This window comes from Pseudophryne corroboree, chromosome 10 (assembly GCF_028390025.1).
Source record: "Pseudophryne corroboree isolate aPseCor3 chromosome 10, aPseCor3.hap2, whole genome shotgun sequence".
Lineage (NCBI taxonomy): Eukaryota > Metazoa > Chordata > Amphibia > Anura > Myobatrachidae > Pseudophryne > Pseudophryne corroboree.
In genome coordinates, this window is record NC_086453.1 from 64,671,207 (window position 1) to 64,688,399 (window position 17,193).

At 46.6% G+C, this 17,193-nt stretch overlaps 1 protein-coding gene across 3 annotated transcripts in view; it reads right to left on the minus strand.

The window, feature by feature from the left end:
- Nucleotides 1–17,193, minus strand: part of PHLDB3 (pleckstrin homology like domain family B member 3) — an 87,080-nt gene that overhangs the window by 31,701 nt on the left and 38,186 nt on the right. For 2 of the 3 annotated variants that reach the window (XM_063942473.1, XM_063942474.1), the window contains exons 2-3: nucleotides 10,205–10,452; nucleotides 3,416–3,547 (exon numbers count right to left, since the gene is read on the minus strand). In XM_063942473.1, the coding sequence (XP_063798543.1) occupies nucleotides 3,416–3,547; nucleotides 10,205–10,432 (360 nt within the window). In that variant the 5' untranslated portion in view covers nucleotides 10,433–10,452. The remainder of the gene's footprint in view (nucleotides 1–3,415; nucleotides 3,548–10,204; nucleotides 10,453–17,193) is intronic. The other variant, XM_063942475.1, reaches the window with a different exon arrangement.

The window sequence follows — 17,193 nt, forward strand, 5'->3', positions numbered from 1 at the left end:
TGAACTAAGGCGCCGGTAAGTGAGCCAATCAAAGCTCGCGGTCCGGCAGCCAATCAGGTGCCGCCGCTGCCGGTCCGCAAGCTCTGATTGGCTGATGACCGGCACCATATTAAAAATTAAGGGAGGAGGAGTGCCAGTAACTTGCCAAGCCCGTGCGCTCTGCGAGCTATCGAAAATACTCTGGCAAGCTACCGGTAACTTGCGAACGACGGGTTGTGAATAGAGAAGCTGAAACGTTTGGAACTGTTCCGAAATTCAACTGAATTTGGCAAGTTTGGGGGCCTCAATCTTTTTTGAGGCGTGATCATGCCACGAAAAAAGATAGAGGCCACTTTTCACAAGCTGCACTGGTGCCCCTAGTTGTAAAATAAATCCCACAATGCATTGCCAGATAGTATATATGTGACATACAGTAAGGCAAGGTATGTAAGGCAAGGTAGTTTCATAACACCTGGAGAGCTACAGGTAGCCGTTAGCCCATAATGATGACGCCGAGGATCGTCAACATTCCCTCCTCACATATATCACACGTTTCTCCTCCTCCCAGTTAACCAAACCTTTTCCCACTACATTCTCAGCCTGAATGTCTTATTCCATTAATTCATTTATCTTTGCTGAAAAAAAAGGTTTGGATACACTGCTGTGTAGAGACGGAGGGGGTAATTCAGAGTTGATTGCAGCAGCAAATTTGTTAGAAGTTGGGCAAAACCATGTGCACTGCAGGTGGGGCAGATATAACATGTGCAGAGAGAGTTAGGATTTGGGTGGGTTATATTGTTTCTGTGCAGGGTAAATACTGGCTGCTTTATTTTTACACTGCAATTTAGATTTCAGTTTGAATACACCCCACCCAAATCTAACTCTCTCTGCACATGTTACATCTGCCCCACCTGCAGTGCACATGGTTTTGCCCAACTGCTAACAAATTTGCGGCTGCGATCAACTCTAAAATGACCTCCCGTAATCTGCAGCCCCAAGGCATGGGCATCATGCTAAGCCTGTCCCTGAAGTGCCCAGCACATACTGTATAGGAACATTGTCAACAGGACATTGAGGTCTCCAGCAGAGTAATAGCCACAAACTCTTTGTCGACAGATCTGGTTACAGTCCCCAGGCTTGCTAGACAGCAGCACACAAAGGCCTGCAGTTTATATAAGCAGCATTTACCAAGGACGGCCGGAAGCACAATACATCACCCGCACTTTGTGCAGGAAAATAAACAAATGTCAATGACTCAAAAGCACAGACGGGGGCCACGTGAGCGCAGGACCAGCCCCCTCCCTGTACCTGCGGCTTCCATTAAGTGCTTTTTCAAAACACTTCCAACTATTATTTGACAATCTCTTCCAAGAACGGCTGGATTGGGCAACATAATGTCTAGGATGAGGAATTTCACTGAGTTCAGTATGTAGTACAGTTGTGCGGTCACCATTATGAATTAGCCTAGAGCAATGAAACCGATCTCCAACCAACTAACGGCACAAATGCGCTATTTGTACTAAGGCCATAATTCGAATTTCTACGCAAACCTGATGGTTTACATATGAATCTGATGTTTGTGGTTCTGCGCAGGCGTAAGACCTGTTCTGCATATGTGCAGAACGGGTCTTGTGATATTGCGCCCCTCTTAGCCATGATTGCCATACTGCAGCGTTTGGTTGCAACGGTGATGCGATATGCGTCCTCAGACTCAGCACTCTGATGACACAGATTCACGCAAGAGGAGTCTATCTGCTACAGACGCAACCTGCTGCATTTGCAATCGTCTTTGTACGGAATTGCGCATCCGCTTCCCCGCAGCTGTGCAATGCCTTACAAATCACAATCAGTCCCTTTGTTATTAAGTAGCCTTTAAAAACTGTAATATAGGTGGTGACAGATATCAGACTAATGCGCCATTGCGTCTTGATACCACCGTCTCGTTTCCCAAAGCACGCCGAAGCAGCAACATGCGTAAGCAGCACATTTGTGGGCTGTACCAATATTTTACTCATCCATTCATTAGGAAGGTAGATTAACAAATGGTGCATTCTCTGGGACATCGGTACTGCGCTCTAAATGGCTCCACTCGACAGGCTCTCACCAGCTGAAGTCCCAGCACAACCTGAGAATCACCAAGCAAAGCATGCTGGGAGTTTGTGTCCCCGGAATCCACACAGAGTGCAGGTGACATGATGGATGAGAAAATCCTATCCCACAGTGTCATGACTGATCTTCCAAAACTGCAGTGCCATCCTCTCCCTCCTCTGGTTTCGGTTCCTCCCCCCATCAGGGAGCGTGGTCTAGAATTACCGGTTTGTCAGGATGCAGAATAGACTCCATTTGTTATTCAAAGAGGATGACTGAGAGAAGGATCATTAAACATGACAGGCGGATCCAAGTTTAACCGAAACAAAATAATAAAAAGGAAAGGAGTGCAGAGATAGAACAGGAGAATAAAATGGTTTAACACAAATGTGTTACCCAGCCAGGACGTTACGCGTGTTAGTGCTATAGAAGGAGACCCTCACACCCCTGCGCACACTAGGGTCAGTGTTGTGGCAGGGCTTGACAACGCGCTTTGTGTCATCCCGGCGTGCCCCGTCCGCCTTGCAGTCAGGGAAGCACTTTTCTAGGAATATATGCCACCTCTTCCTGGAGACTGGGAGGTGCCACCCTAATCTGGATGCTTTATGGACATTCTACAAGAGCCTTGTTTCATACAGCTCCAGAGACTATACCTGCCTGGCCTTGCCGTGTACAGAGATAGTGGGTATTTACAACAAGAACCCAAGAGTTAGTGGAAATTGCAATGGCTTTCCCAATGGCTGACGAACCTGATCTAAGGGTAGCCGATTGCAGCGTGAATCGATCAGTAATGCCTGAGTCAGGTCTCCATGCAACTACAAGGGTCTGGCTTGCGAATAGTTAGGGCGGCATACAGTCACCACGATTTCCTTGGCGTCTACAACCCGCCGTGCGTCAGTGACACCGCAAGTTACGCCACATATAAGCATCCATTTGGGGAACCACTTAATATTGTTATAAGCGTCTGTAAATTATATTTGTATAATCGCTGCTTAGTGATGCAATACTTGCACATTATAAGGAACTACATAGACACAATCTATTCAGTCAGTGAAAGGGCTATCCGAGGTACCTTGGAACTATTTATATAAAAGTAAAATTACAGGCTCAAGACTTTAAAACTTACATTTTCCCTTCAAGAGGTTATATGCTACCGTACACTTCTACAGGTCCATACCCACAATTCCTAGCAGCAGGTTTCTGTGGTGCTCAGACTGGTGGGTTTGTGTGGGAATTGGCCGGTGTTTATGGCTGGCTTAGAATGGATAATTTCATAGATAAAAATGTATTATTGGGACATGTCGAGAGAAGTGCATGAGGTGCGCTGTACCCAAATAAAGCGGGTTACCTCAATTTTCAGCTCTCGCCTCTGCAGCTGCAGTTCTCGGATCTCCTGCTCCAGCTGGGAGATTCTGTTCATCACTTTCATCTGCTCGGCCTCCAGCCGCCTCTGAAACGGATTGCCGGCTGCCTCCTCATGCTGGGGGAGAACAGAGAGAGGCTGATGTACAATAATCCCATTTATACAGTCATTCCTCTTATCCCTATTGCTACCTCAGAAAACCTAAAACCCAACGGCGTTAGGTGCTGATTAAATAAATATTTGTGCGCCAATAGGAACTTTTTTTTTTTTTATTGAATAAAAATACATATTAAATTATAATACACTGTATATATTATGTTTTTGTGCTCATACTGGGCGCTTGTACTGGTTTTCATGGTTAATATGGGGCGGGTTGCGGAGAACACGATAGCCAGCTGCGTTAGTACTATGGATTGCGTTCTAAGTTATGACACAGAGGGTCGTGCTCTTTGCAAAACAGTTTCTTGTAGGCCACAGCCTGGAAAGCTGCAGGTAGCAGATGCGGCACAGGGAACGTCTGGTGACCTACGCAGGTAACCCTGAAGGACAAAATGGGCTTCTAGACCGGACCTCACAAAAACAAACAGGTGACATTGTCGGTTTTGGAGCCAAGCGCGCCGCTATGGTAGTCCCAAGATGGCCGCTATACTTAGGTTTATTTTAGAGTTATGTGTGCAGTCATCTTTCCAGATAGAGACAGCCACTCATGTATATGGGTTGCAAATAAAATGCCGGCTATCGGGATCCTGGCGTTCAGGATACCGACGCCGAAATCCTGACAGCTGACAATGCCAACAGCCGGAATCCTGACACACCAGGGCTATTCCCATTTGTAGGTGTCCATGACACCCATAGAGTGGGAATAGATCCTGTGGCAAGCTGCCGGCATTCTGGCGGGCAGGATGCCGCTGTCTGGATATTGACAGCCGGCATCCCGTCAGCCAGTGAAACGTACGTAATCCATGCATATGGGCCAAACTTAGCACTTATCAGTGTTCCAAGCAGTACCGTCCCATTTTCTGACAGGAAAAATAATAGAGAACAAGACTTTCATGAAGTCCATTAATAAAAGCAAAAGGGGTAGATGTATCAAGCAGTGAAAAAAGACTGGAGAAGTGGACCGGTGGAGATGTTGCCCATAGCAACCAAAACACAATCAGGAAGGTCATGCTATTGAACTGGAATAGACACATATGACCAGCTAAGGGCCCAGCCTGTCAGCCAGAGCCTGAGTATCTAGTAAAGCGAACCTGTCACAGAGTAGAGTAAGGCATGTGACGGCGGGCTGGCCTATCCCAGACACACGGTGTACGCTGTAATGTAATCTCCTGTCCTCATGCAGTGTAATAAAAACCAGGGCTTTATGTATAGAAATGCTTCACAGCGTTAGGCTGGACAGTGTGGGTGATAAACACCTCAAAGTACGCCCTATCAAATCACTGTCACTTGTGGTTGCAGAGTTTCCACTGTCAGCTTGGACTGTGACTCACGGACACCAACGTCAGCAGGGAACTGATAATACATGTAAGATAGGATAAGGCTCCCCCACTGTCTGTTCCCACTAGAAACTGGGCCGTGGGCAGAGATCCTGTTATACGATTATGTCCATCTGTACTGCAAGATATTGCCCACGTTCTACTTTAACGTAAAAAACAAGTCTTCACATGTATGTATTTACTGGATCATGACTCATTGCCACCTTCAGACAACTTTATACATGGCCGTCTGGGACTACTGCCCAAAACATGGCTTCCTGACTTCCTATAGGCTTTTCAGGCCATGTACTTACAACCCATTTTCTTTGTCTTTGAATAGGACACAAAGCTGATCACGGGATACAAATATCCAACGCAAAGAGCTTGGAATTGTGCCTTTTTCAAGGGCAGCAAAACAGCTGTGACTGATGATATGGAGGCATGGGTGAAGCGCACTGCAGGAGGACCACATGTTGAATACACCTGGTCTAGGACTTTCATGGGTATTTAACGAGCCTCTGAAATATAGGTTTCTGTAGAAGCAGCCACAATGAAGTACAGTTTTGTCGACATCCTCATATTCCACTAAAACAAAATGGCCTCAATCCTATTGTCACCCCACAACTACAGCAGAAGCTTGGCACAAAGGGTTACAATGGTTCGGGGAGCTCTTAACCCATTCAGCTATACTTATAGTAAAACTGTAAGGGTTGTATCTGTACATAGAATTTTTTTCCTCAGAAACATACTTCCTGGAATGTCTATGAGCTGTGTAGACACCCAAAAAAAATATCAGTATTTTTGTCTCTGTCTGCCTGTTCCGGCATCATGAAAAACTACTGGATGAATTTGGATGGCGTTTTCACTATTGTATAGCTTAGTGACCTGGAAAGAAACGGAGGTCTGTATGATCTCGATGTGACATCAGGGACAGGAGCTATAAAACAGGAAAAACCAGACGCTTGAAACTCGGGCCACTGAAAGTTGGTGTTCCGATCATGCTTCTGCAGAAGTTATGCAATAGAACCCGACTTAAAGTTTCTGTTCTGAAGGAGGAACCCAACTGAGGCAGAGCTTCTTACGGGATGTGGCGCAGGTGAGACTGTGTTTATACCACATATACCCCTTATCCCAAACAATCTTCCTTTTCAAGTCAAGCGCCTGCAGTTTCCTGTAAGCGTCTGCTTCGCTATGACGATCAACAAATCACAGGGGCAAACGCTCAGGGCTGCAGGCGCAGATCTCTGGATCAGCTGCTTCTCCCATTTGCAGCTTTACGTGGCTCGCCTACAAGTTAGTAACCCCATGCATCTTTTTGTGTTAATCCCTGAAGGAAAACTGGCAAATACTGTTTAAAAAAATAATAATTTGTGATCAGTGGGGGAGATTCAATTGTTTATGGCAGTGGTTCTCAAACTTTTTTGAATCACGGCGCCCTAGAATATCAGAATTTTTTTCACGGCACCCCTAGGCCAAAAATTTCTTATTGAGAAATTTAGAAAGAAATAGTACATTAAGTAGATCGCGTTTATATGTCATCCTTAGGGTCAGTTGTGTGGTGAGGGACAAGATTTGCTTCTGTTTGGCCACATATTTTATGACTGGCAGCCACCAGCACTGCTTTTGCCTATTACATTGACCATAAATAATTTGAATTTGTCCTGGACCACCAACCCAGGGAACCTCTGCAAGTGTCCCGCGGCACCCCAGTTTGAGAACCCCTGGTTTATTGCGTCTGATCTCCCATCTAAAAGTGACAGGAGATCGGAGGGGGCACAATATTCAATTGTTTTTTTAAGACCGCACTCACGCAGGCAGTGTAAAATGGCTAGACCCAACTAAAGTGCTGGGTGTAATCCGAAAAGTACCGTTTGGGCACCCATGTCACTTTTTGCACATTTCACGGGGGGCTGAGAGCGGAAAGGTGTCTCCCCGTGACTCGTTGCGCCAGAACAGAGCAACAATTGAATTGCTCCGCTGGGTGCCATCTAGTGCCAGCCGCAGGAAGAAACAAATGAATCACCCCCAATAATATGTACAATATCAAATATACATCACAATATTAGATGCCACTACTGTCTTTGTAAAATTAGTTCCGCTGAGCAATACAAGACATCCACGCGAGTTAAGCTGCTAAGTAAGCAATACAAATATGGGCCTTATAGTCGGTTCTGGAAAAATAAATGACAGCTGACAGCAAACAATCAACTCACCCACGTCTAGGAAATCTCCCCAATCCGGAGAACGGACTATGAATCCCATGCAATGGTAATGCTTTATGTTTGCTAGTGGCACAAGCAGCGCAAGTGATGTCATGTAACACAAGCTGTGATATTTCCAGTAGTTTATGAGCCGTCAAACAAGCAATTATTGGCAACATCCTGTCTCTTGCGCCTCTGGCAGACCCGTTACAAGATCTCACAGTTTAAAGAGACAATGAATGCTAAAGTAGTAAAAGTGTCCGTCACTGCTTAATAGCCATGAATCCCAAACCAGTAGCCACAAAACAATTAATTTGGAGAAAGAGATCCCAAGCCAGGAGTATTTGACAGCCGTAGATGTCTGTGTTTACTCTAAGTTTACTTTATCATTAATAAGAGGTAAACAACTATGTTTAACAACTACTCGTATTTATTTGTTGTTCACAAACCCATGAAAAGCTATTTTTTAGTTAAAATGTTCAATAGTCAATAAAAAAAAATCAGAAAATTAAGACAATTTCATTACAAATTTGTAAATTTCCTCTTTGGCTGACTGCTGCGCCATAGGTCATTGGCCTGTGTCACAGATAAACACTCACACATCTGTATGTTAGTGTTTGGATTTTATCACAACTAATTACTGTAGATTCCCGATAAGGCTGTGTCTTATCGGGACACGCTCACTCCTCTTTACACTACGCGTCCCGTCTGTACGGACGCAACGGAGACCCTTTCCAAGTCTAAATACTGCCGATAACATTAACAACATTTCCAGGAATAGACAAGGTTGAGGTTTGCAAAGGTTGAAACATACATTTAGGAATATTACTAGTACACCTGCAACCTTGTCTTTGTATGCAGTACTGAAAGGTCTCCGCAGGGTCGCACTTCTCATTATCAGTGTACTGTCCAGGACCCCTCCTCTATATACCGAATTCTGCGTATTTACATACACAATAGAAGGCCAGAGACCCCTTCTGCCTGGTGGTAGCACCCGGCCCACCTGTCCTATATATTGGTTTTAATTAGGTTCCAGATATCTCTTAGACTGCATGCAGAGCGAGGCGAGTCCTGCACAAATGTTTATCGGATTATCAGATTGGGGGGGGGGGGTCCCCCTGGATTGCTGTGGCTATTTGGCCTCAGGAGCAACACAGATTAACACTTCTTTTCATATTTACTTTCATCCCTATTGTGCGTTTTGTTTCAATGTAACTCATTTCCCACCTTCACTTCTCACTACTTTACCTCTCACTACTTTATTTCTCACTTCGTTGCCTCTCACTAATTTACCCCTGATGTTTTCAGCAGCCTCTCTCACTAACTTATCTTCACTATATATTTTTTCACTATAGTGTTGCCCTGGGGTCACTCAGCTGCTTCATTTTGGGGTGTCCCATGCCCTAGATCTGTACCCCCCCCCCCCCCCCCCCCAAAATGTTAGAGACTTGCCAGACTAATGAGGTCACCTGGACGCGGTGGGCAAGCCGTTACTTATGGCCATAACTATGAAAAGAACCTCGCTCACAATGCAAACTTTTATTGCAATGATTATTATTAATAAATTGGCAGGGTTTGGATTGTGCACCTGCAACCTTGTCTTTGTATGGAATATTCCTAGACTTTTCTATTTACGTTTGTCTAGGTTTCTTTAAAAAAGACTCTGCCCAACTGGGCTCATTTAGAGGTGGGTCGGTATAGGAAAAGACCACATTACTACGGAGAATCAGACACACCTCAAGATGCTCCCTGATAACGAAGTAGTAACTTTAGCGCCAGGCGTACAAGTATGTAAACTAACACCTAAGGGTAGCACAGAAACGCGGCACGACTGTTTTAACAGTAAACGCTAAACGTGAACTACTGTACATTATTTCTGTCATCACCTGACACAATAGTGTCCTGTCAGCTATTAATAAATGCGCTGTAAGAGAGGAGGCGGCCGCGTGCAAGCTACGATTGGGCCCCCTCCTCTCCGGCGGTGCAGTAGACTCTGGCATTGTGCCAGAGGCTATTGCGCATGCGCAGGTGTCCGGGAACATGGCGCCCGCCCTGCATTCCTGGGGAAATCTCTAATGCACATGCGCGTATCACCAGAAAATGGCCACAGTGTGCATTTTCCCAGCAATTTCTGCAGCTCTACAGAGAGCGCGAGGCCGACAAAGTAAGTATAATTAAATGGGTGAAGGGCGTTCGGGCCCCCATGGACCCATTATATACATGCAAGTGGGTGTGTCATATTCATTATAAAATGTAATTAAGTAAAACGGTGTCATAGCCTTCACCATGGCGTATAGGTACACCAACGAGAGCCAGCTGGGCAGCACTGCGCCTGGTGTTCTCACTATGGCGTACAGGTACACCAATCAGAGCCAGCTGGGCAGCGCTGCGCCTGGTGTTATCACCATGGCGTACAGGTACGATAAGTAGAACCAGCTGGGCAGCACCGTGCTTGGTGTCATCGCCATGACGTATAGGTACACCAACGAGAGCCAGCTGGGCAGTGCTGCGCCTGGTGTCATTATCAGAATAGGTACTCCAACCATCCAGTTCCTGCAAGAGGTGCATCTCCCCCAAGTCATACAGGGATGCGTCCACAAGTAAATATGGGTGACTGCGCAAACAAACGCTAACTGTACATATCTAATACTTGTCAGCCCCTCTTGGTGCCTCTATACTCACAATGGAAAGCAATTAAAGGGTACACAGAAACCTATGCACGGACACATACACAGGTATTTGTGGTGTACATGCACCGCAGGAGAAGGTGTAGATTATGCAGAAACCGGACATAAACTCAGATGTAAATGAGGCCTGATGTGTGCGGTGTACTACGATCAATCGTTTATACTGAGGAAGAAAAAGGTCTCTGAGCGTCAGGACAAACACAATAACCAATCAAATGTGTCCGGGAAAGGTGGGAAATTGCAGCAGGATGTGGTTGAACTGGTCCTGTGTCTATGGCCAGCCTTTCAGAACATGTAACCAATGAATAATAACAGCAGCGCCAGTACCAGAGTACAATAAGACTGAAGGCCCAGCCCTGACAGGATTATAATCTCCTTTATGTCCTGGAGGTGAGAGATGAGGGAACGCACCTGCGTGTGGGCACTCTCTGTGCTGCTGGTCTCCTCATCGTCAGTGCTGTCCGTCACTCGGCCTCCTTCCGAGGACACAGAGTCGCCCTCCAGCTCCTCCCCAGGAGGCTCCCAGGCACACTCCTCCTTGCGCTCAGGGGACATAGATTTGGCGTTTAGACTGGCTGGCTCCAAGCAGATTGGAAGCTCCGTCTGGCCCAACAGTGTTCCAGGGCGTCCTACAACCATGAGTCAGCAAGACATACACCCTGCGGAGAGAAGACACACATTATTGGGGAGCAAAACCAATGTGTGCAAAGGAGCAAGAGCCAACACATTTACAGGGCCTACGTATTGCAGTGGTGGCCGGGCACTGTAACAGGGCACCAGCGTGTGCAAAACAGCTGTTCACTAGTGGTCAGTTACTAAGCAGCAGAACGCGTCTCTCATGGTACTGTACACCTACATTTTCCCACTATCTTTCAGGGCCAGAAACTAGCAGCATCTGTGGAGGAACAGAGGTCCCGAATGCCCTGATCTCACGAGGAACACTGTATTTCTTTGATGCATGGGAAATGGGTACTCACCCTCATGTAAATACGATTTTGTTACGCAGGACAAAATTATTTTACAGAGATTGAAGGCACAGTAATGGTGCATTTCCTATATAGCAGGGAGTTGCAGGACATTTATCTGCCCTTGGAGCTGGTAAATACCAGGCCTGGGCCTATACTTTTATGGGAGGTCATTGACACCTTTTGGATGGATTTTCTACAGGACAGTATATTTCTAGGATAGTAATGTAATAGGGGGGGGAAGAAGAAGATCTAAATAAACAGAAATACAGATGGAGCCTCGCTCATCTAGCCTTCTGTGCTGCACCTAGGTGCACCAAGGTTTGTTAGCATAAACCTTTCATCCATTGTTCTCAGCTGCAATGCAATACAGAGAGAACAATACAGCAGGGGATCAAGTCATTACAGCAGAGGATTTAAGGGGGGTACTCACGGAGCGATCGCTGCTTAAAATCTAGATTGACTAGATTGCTTAGATTTTAAAGCAGTGATCTCTCCGTGTGTACCCTCCACAGCGATAGCAATGCGCAGCCCAGCGCATCGCTATCGCTGGTGCTAGATTGGCCAGAAGACTATATTTGTGGGGAATTACGCCAATGTGGCCCTGTCCCCTGGTGCACAATGCCACAAAAACAAAATGAACATACAGTCAAAGATTGAAATGGATCCAAGATAACTAGAAACCCTCAGGGGAAAATGGAAACAATCCCTGTTGTAGGAGACACTTTTTTTTACAAAAACATTATTGCAGCGTCACTGGGATCTCTTATTTTATGGCAACTTAAAGCCTACATTATGCCATCTCATAGTGCCACAGCTGGCGAGGCTGCCGAATCCTCACAGACTTGGTCAGAGGACTGAGGGCCCTGCTGGTGCTGACTGGTAGCAGTGATCTTACACAATGCAGAGACTCTACACTCTCTTACCATCAATAAACAGTAGCTCCAGACCAACGTCGGTAAATATGCCCATATGTGCAACCACACTTGCTTGAATAAAAACTGCACCTATTCACTGTTTAATATACTTAAAATTAGTATTTAAAATAGTTATCTCGCAGTCTTAAAAAAAACCTGTATATAAATCAGAATGAACTAATGGAGCATCGCTGAGGTGCAATGTGCCTCGTGCCTCAGTAACGTCACTAGTTCCTTGTGAATATGATAGTGTCAGGAGTACTAATTCGGGCCACTAGACAGCAGCTTACACTGCGTCAGGTGACTGCTCACTCTTATTCCATTTTCCCTCATTTTGACAGTTTTCCATTAAGCTACTTAACAAGAGACTTTCTCACACCCCCCATCCACGGCTCAGTTCTCTCTGTGTCTGCTTTTCTCACGGCCACCGGCATGTTTTGTTCACTCCGCACTCCTCCGTTTCCAGCCATCCCCGCAGCGCCTCACATGGGTACCTTGAATTGTATGTATAAGTCGCACTGACTCAGCCCTGCAGCCGTCCTGACCAAAACAAGGCTTCCCGGACATCTCGTCCTTAAACGTGAATTTCTAGTCTAAACACAAAAAAGGAATGGCCACACATTACAGCTGCCATTGTGCAATGCAGACCCAGACAAGCCTCGCTCACCATTAGTCACTGCCTCATAGTGTTCCTCTCATTTCTGCTGTGCCAAAAGATTAAAATCTGGGGACTTTCACTGCATTTCACAGGGGGTGTGAGAGGACCTCTGAGCCGGCCCAGTGAGGAAAATCCCAGGGTCAGGCAGTGGACAGTTTTCAGGACTTTCCATTGCAATGGCCTTACGAGGTCTGTGATTTTCGCTTTGCCTGACCTCAAGGGTTCCTCTTTTATAATAAATCTAAATATAAGTTTTGCGAGAGATCCACTCCAGTGACATCCACAGACGTGGGCACCTCAGCAACTGAGCTGCAGGTACAGGGAACAGGACTGTCCCCAGGATGAGTGTCTCCAGAGGACACCCCCCGAAACCACCACTTTATTCCACTGAATGGGACAGTATTATGTATTTATTACCAGTTATTATATAGTCCGCAGCGCTTTACAGAGACTATTTGGCCAATCACATCAGTCTAGTGCCCCAGTGGAGCTTATGATCTGTATTCCCCATCACATGTACGCACACACTAGGGTTAATTTTTTTGTCAGAATCCAATTGACCTACCTCGCAAACACGGGGAGGACATAAAAACTCCACACAGATATGGCCTTGGTGGGTGGGAATCAAACCCAAGAACTCAGCGATGTGAGGCAACAATGCCAGCCACTACGCCGACCGTGCTGCCCAAGTATTAGAATAAAAAGAAAGAGGTCTGTTTCTTTAAAACACGCCAGGTACAGTTGCGTAAATTTGGGCCTGCTATTTTATGTGGTGTAATAGCAGCAATTCTAAAGTGCAATTAAAACTACAGAATAGTATGCAAAAAAAAAAAAATCTTTAGACACGATCCAGACTTCCAGACAGACCGTTATTTTATGGAAACCTCTTACATCTACAGGACAGTCACACCAGAAATACCCCTTACATCTGCAGGACAGTCACACCAGGAATACCCCTTACATCTGCAGGACAGTCACACCAGGAATACCCCTTACAGCTGCAGGACAGCCACACCAGGAATACATGTAGGATATAAGCAGCAGTGATAGCGTCGGGCGCTCATATAAACTGTCTTTATCTAATTTAGGGGTCTATTCATGAAGCAGTGAATAAAGGGAAGTGAGCCAGTGGGGAAGTTGCCCATGGCAACCAATCAGCTGCTACTTATAATTTTCTAGAATGCTCTTGATAAATGTTACATCAATGCCGATTGGTTGCCATGGGCAACTCCTCCACTGGCTCACTTCTCCATTATTTTCACTGTGTCATGAATAGACCCCAATCTTTGAAATGACAGAAGCCGACTACTCCACTTTATCTCTCCCCAAGGAGGAGATTTATCAAAACTTGGAGGGCGGGATGTATTAATATACATCGCCGCCCATCGCAGCAGTGTTGATCGCATATGTACTAACATATGCGATCAATATCGCAATGCGGTGATGGAGGCCCCCGCGATACCTGTGAGGTGGTGTGCGGGGGGTCTCCATCACTGCCCTGGGCTCTCCACACTCCCCCCACGCCGGGAAGCAGCAGCAGGCTGAACCCGGCGCCTCCTCCTCCCCCCTGCAGCCGGAAGGACCTCCGGCTGCGTTGCTAGGGGGAGGAGATTACCTTCCGGGTCCAGGGCTGTCTGGAGGAAGGTATGCCGGGGGGTTGGGGGGGGTCGGCATCTGCGGCGGCGGGTTGCGGCGGCCGCAGATAAGAAGCCCTTAGGCTTCTATAGGGTATCGCCATCCAAAGATAGTGATACCCTGGGCGGCGAAAACCCGGCGGCCGGGTCTTGGTACATTTGAAAGTGCGGTAAAAGCCCCTAAACGGGGGTTTTACCGCATTTTTCCCTTAGTGCATCCCGTCCGGAGAGATAAAGTACTAACCAACCAGTTGTATTTCCTGCTGTACTCAGCAGAAAACATTTGTTCTTACCTTTATTAGGATTTCTTTATGCGTAATGTTTATTGATATTTTAATTGTGTCGCTTTTGTACACTATGAAGTGCACTGAATGCTCTACACATGGGTGTATGGGTGTTATAGTGTAGACATCATCACTTATAGAAGAAGAAAAATGGGTGTATGTGTATATTCATATTACCCGTAGTGCCTTGACAAAGCGTGCTGCGAGCATACCACCTCCCAGTGTGATTTTTGCTGCGATGCTTACTGTAAACTGATGTAAGCGGCATTATAGCCAGCAGGGGGAGCTGTCCTCTATGTCACAGAACACTGACCACATCTGCATTCACTTATCAGTGAGGCATGATGGCACTTTCCACAATTGTGTTCCTGAACCTTGTTGCACATTAAATATTCAGCACAAACAGCCTCCCTGGGGCGTATCATTGTGCTTCCCGGGTGCTGGACAACAGCTGCAGAATGGTAGCAATAGACAAGAAACCTAAACATATCCTGGTACAAACCCAAGAGGCTCTTCTATGACAATACAATACCTGTAAGCAGAAAAGGGAATGACAATAAAGAGTCCTCTGGTCTGGAAAATAAGAATTTACTTACCGATAATTCTATTTCTCGGAGTCCGTAGTGGATGCTGGGGTTCCTGAAAGGACCATGGGGAATAGCGGCTCCGCAGGAGACAGGGCACAAAAAGTAAAGCTTTCCGATCAGGTGGTGTGCACTGGCTCCTCCCCCTATGACCCTCCTCCAGACTCCAGTTAGGTACTGTGCCCGGACGAGCGTACACAATAAGGGAGGAATTTTGAATCCCGGGTAAGACTCATACCAGCCACACCAATCACACTGTACAACCTGTGATCTGAACCCAGTTAACAGTATGATAACAGCGGAGCCTCTGAAAAGATGGCTCACAACAACAATAACCCGATTTAGTTAGCAATAACTATGTACAAGTATTGCAGATAATCCGCACTTGGGATGGGCGCCCAGCATCCACTACGGACTCCGAGAAATAGAATTATCGGTAAGTAAATTCTTATTTTCTCTATCGTCCTTGTGGATGCTGGGGTTCCTGAAAGGACCATGGGGATTATACCAAAGCTCCCAAACGGGCGGGAGAGTGCGGATGACTCTGCAGCACCGAATGAGAGAACTCCAGGTCCTCTTTTGCCAGGGTATCAAATTTGTAGAATTTTACAAACGTGTTCTCCCCCGACCACGTAGCTGCTCGGCAAAGTAGTAATGCCGAGACCCCTCGGGCAGCCGCCCAAGATGAGCCCACCTTCCTTGTGGAATGGGCCTTAACAGATTTAGACTGTGGCAGGCCTGCCACAGAATGTGCAAGTTGAATTGTGCTACCAATCCCACGAGCAATCGACTGCTTAGAAGCAGAAGCACCCAGCATTGTTGGGTGCATACAGGATAAACAGCAAGTCAGATTTCCTGACTCCAGCCAACCTGGAAACTATATTTTCAGGGCCCTGATAACATCCAGCAACTTGGAGTCCTCCAAGTCCCTAGTAGCCGCAGGTACCACAATAAGCTGGTTCAGGTGAAACGCTGACACCACCTTAAGGAGAAACTGGGGACGAGTCCGCAGCTTTGCTCTGTCCGAATGGACAATCAGATATGGCTTTGTGAGATAAAGCCGCCAATTCTGACACTCGCCTGGCCGAGGCCAGGACCAACAGCATGGTCATTTTCCATGTGAGATATATCAAATCCACAGATTTGAGTTGTTTAAACCAATGTGATTTTTTAGGAATCCCAAAACTACGTTGAGATCGCCCAGTGCCACTGGAGACATCAAAGGGGCTGTATATGCAGTACTCCCTTAACAACTTCTGGACTTCAGGAACTGAAGCCAATTTCTTTCTGGAAGAAAATCAACAGGCCGAAATTTGAACCTTAATGGACCCAATTTGAGACCCATAGACACTCCTGTTTGCAGGAAATGTAGAAATCAACCTAGTTGAAATTCTTCCGTGGAGCCTTCCTGGACTCACACCCTGACACATATTTTCACCTAAGTGGTGATAATGTTGTGCGGTCACCTCCTTCCTGGCTCTGACCAGGGTAGGGATGACCTCTTCCGGAATGCCTCTTTCCCTTAGGATCCGGCGTTCACCCGCCTTGGCGTCAACGCAGCTGCGGTAAGTCCCGGAACAGACACGGTTCTTGCCGAATCAAGACCCTTCTTAGTATCTCTTGAAGTTCCGGGAACCAAGTCCTTCTTGGCCATACCGGAGCCACGAGTATAGTTCTTACTCCTCTCCTTCCTATCATTTTCAATACATTGAGTATGAAGAGCAGAGGATGGAACACATACACCGACTGGTACACCGACGGTGTTACCAGAGCGTCCCAGCTATTGCCTGAGTGTCTCTTGACCTGGCGCTTCAGGTGGGACGCCATCATAACCACCTTTGGTCTTTCCCAACGGTTTACAATCATGTGGAAACTTCCAGATTAAGTTTCCACTTTTCCGGGTGGAATTCATTTATGCTGAGGAAATCTTCCCAGTTGCCCACTCCCGGAATGAACACTGCTGACAGTGTTATCACATGATTTTCCGCCCAGCGAAGAATCCTTGCTGTCATTGCCCTCCTGCTTCTTGTGTCGCCCCGTCTGATAACGTGGGCGACCGCCATGATGATGTCCTACTGGATCAGCACCGGTTGACTTTGAAGCAGGAGTCTTCCTAGGCTCAGAGCATTGTAAATTGCCCTTAGCTCCAGTATATTCATGTGGAGAGAAGTCTCCAGACTTGACCACACTTCCTTGGAAATTTTTTCCCTGTGTGACTACTCCCCAGCCTCTCAGGCTGGTATCCGTGGTCCCCAGAACACAGTCCTGAATGCTGAGTGTGCTGCCCTCTAAAAGATGAGCACTCTGCAGCCCCCACAGAAGAGACACCCTTGTCCTTGGAGACAGGATTATCCGCTG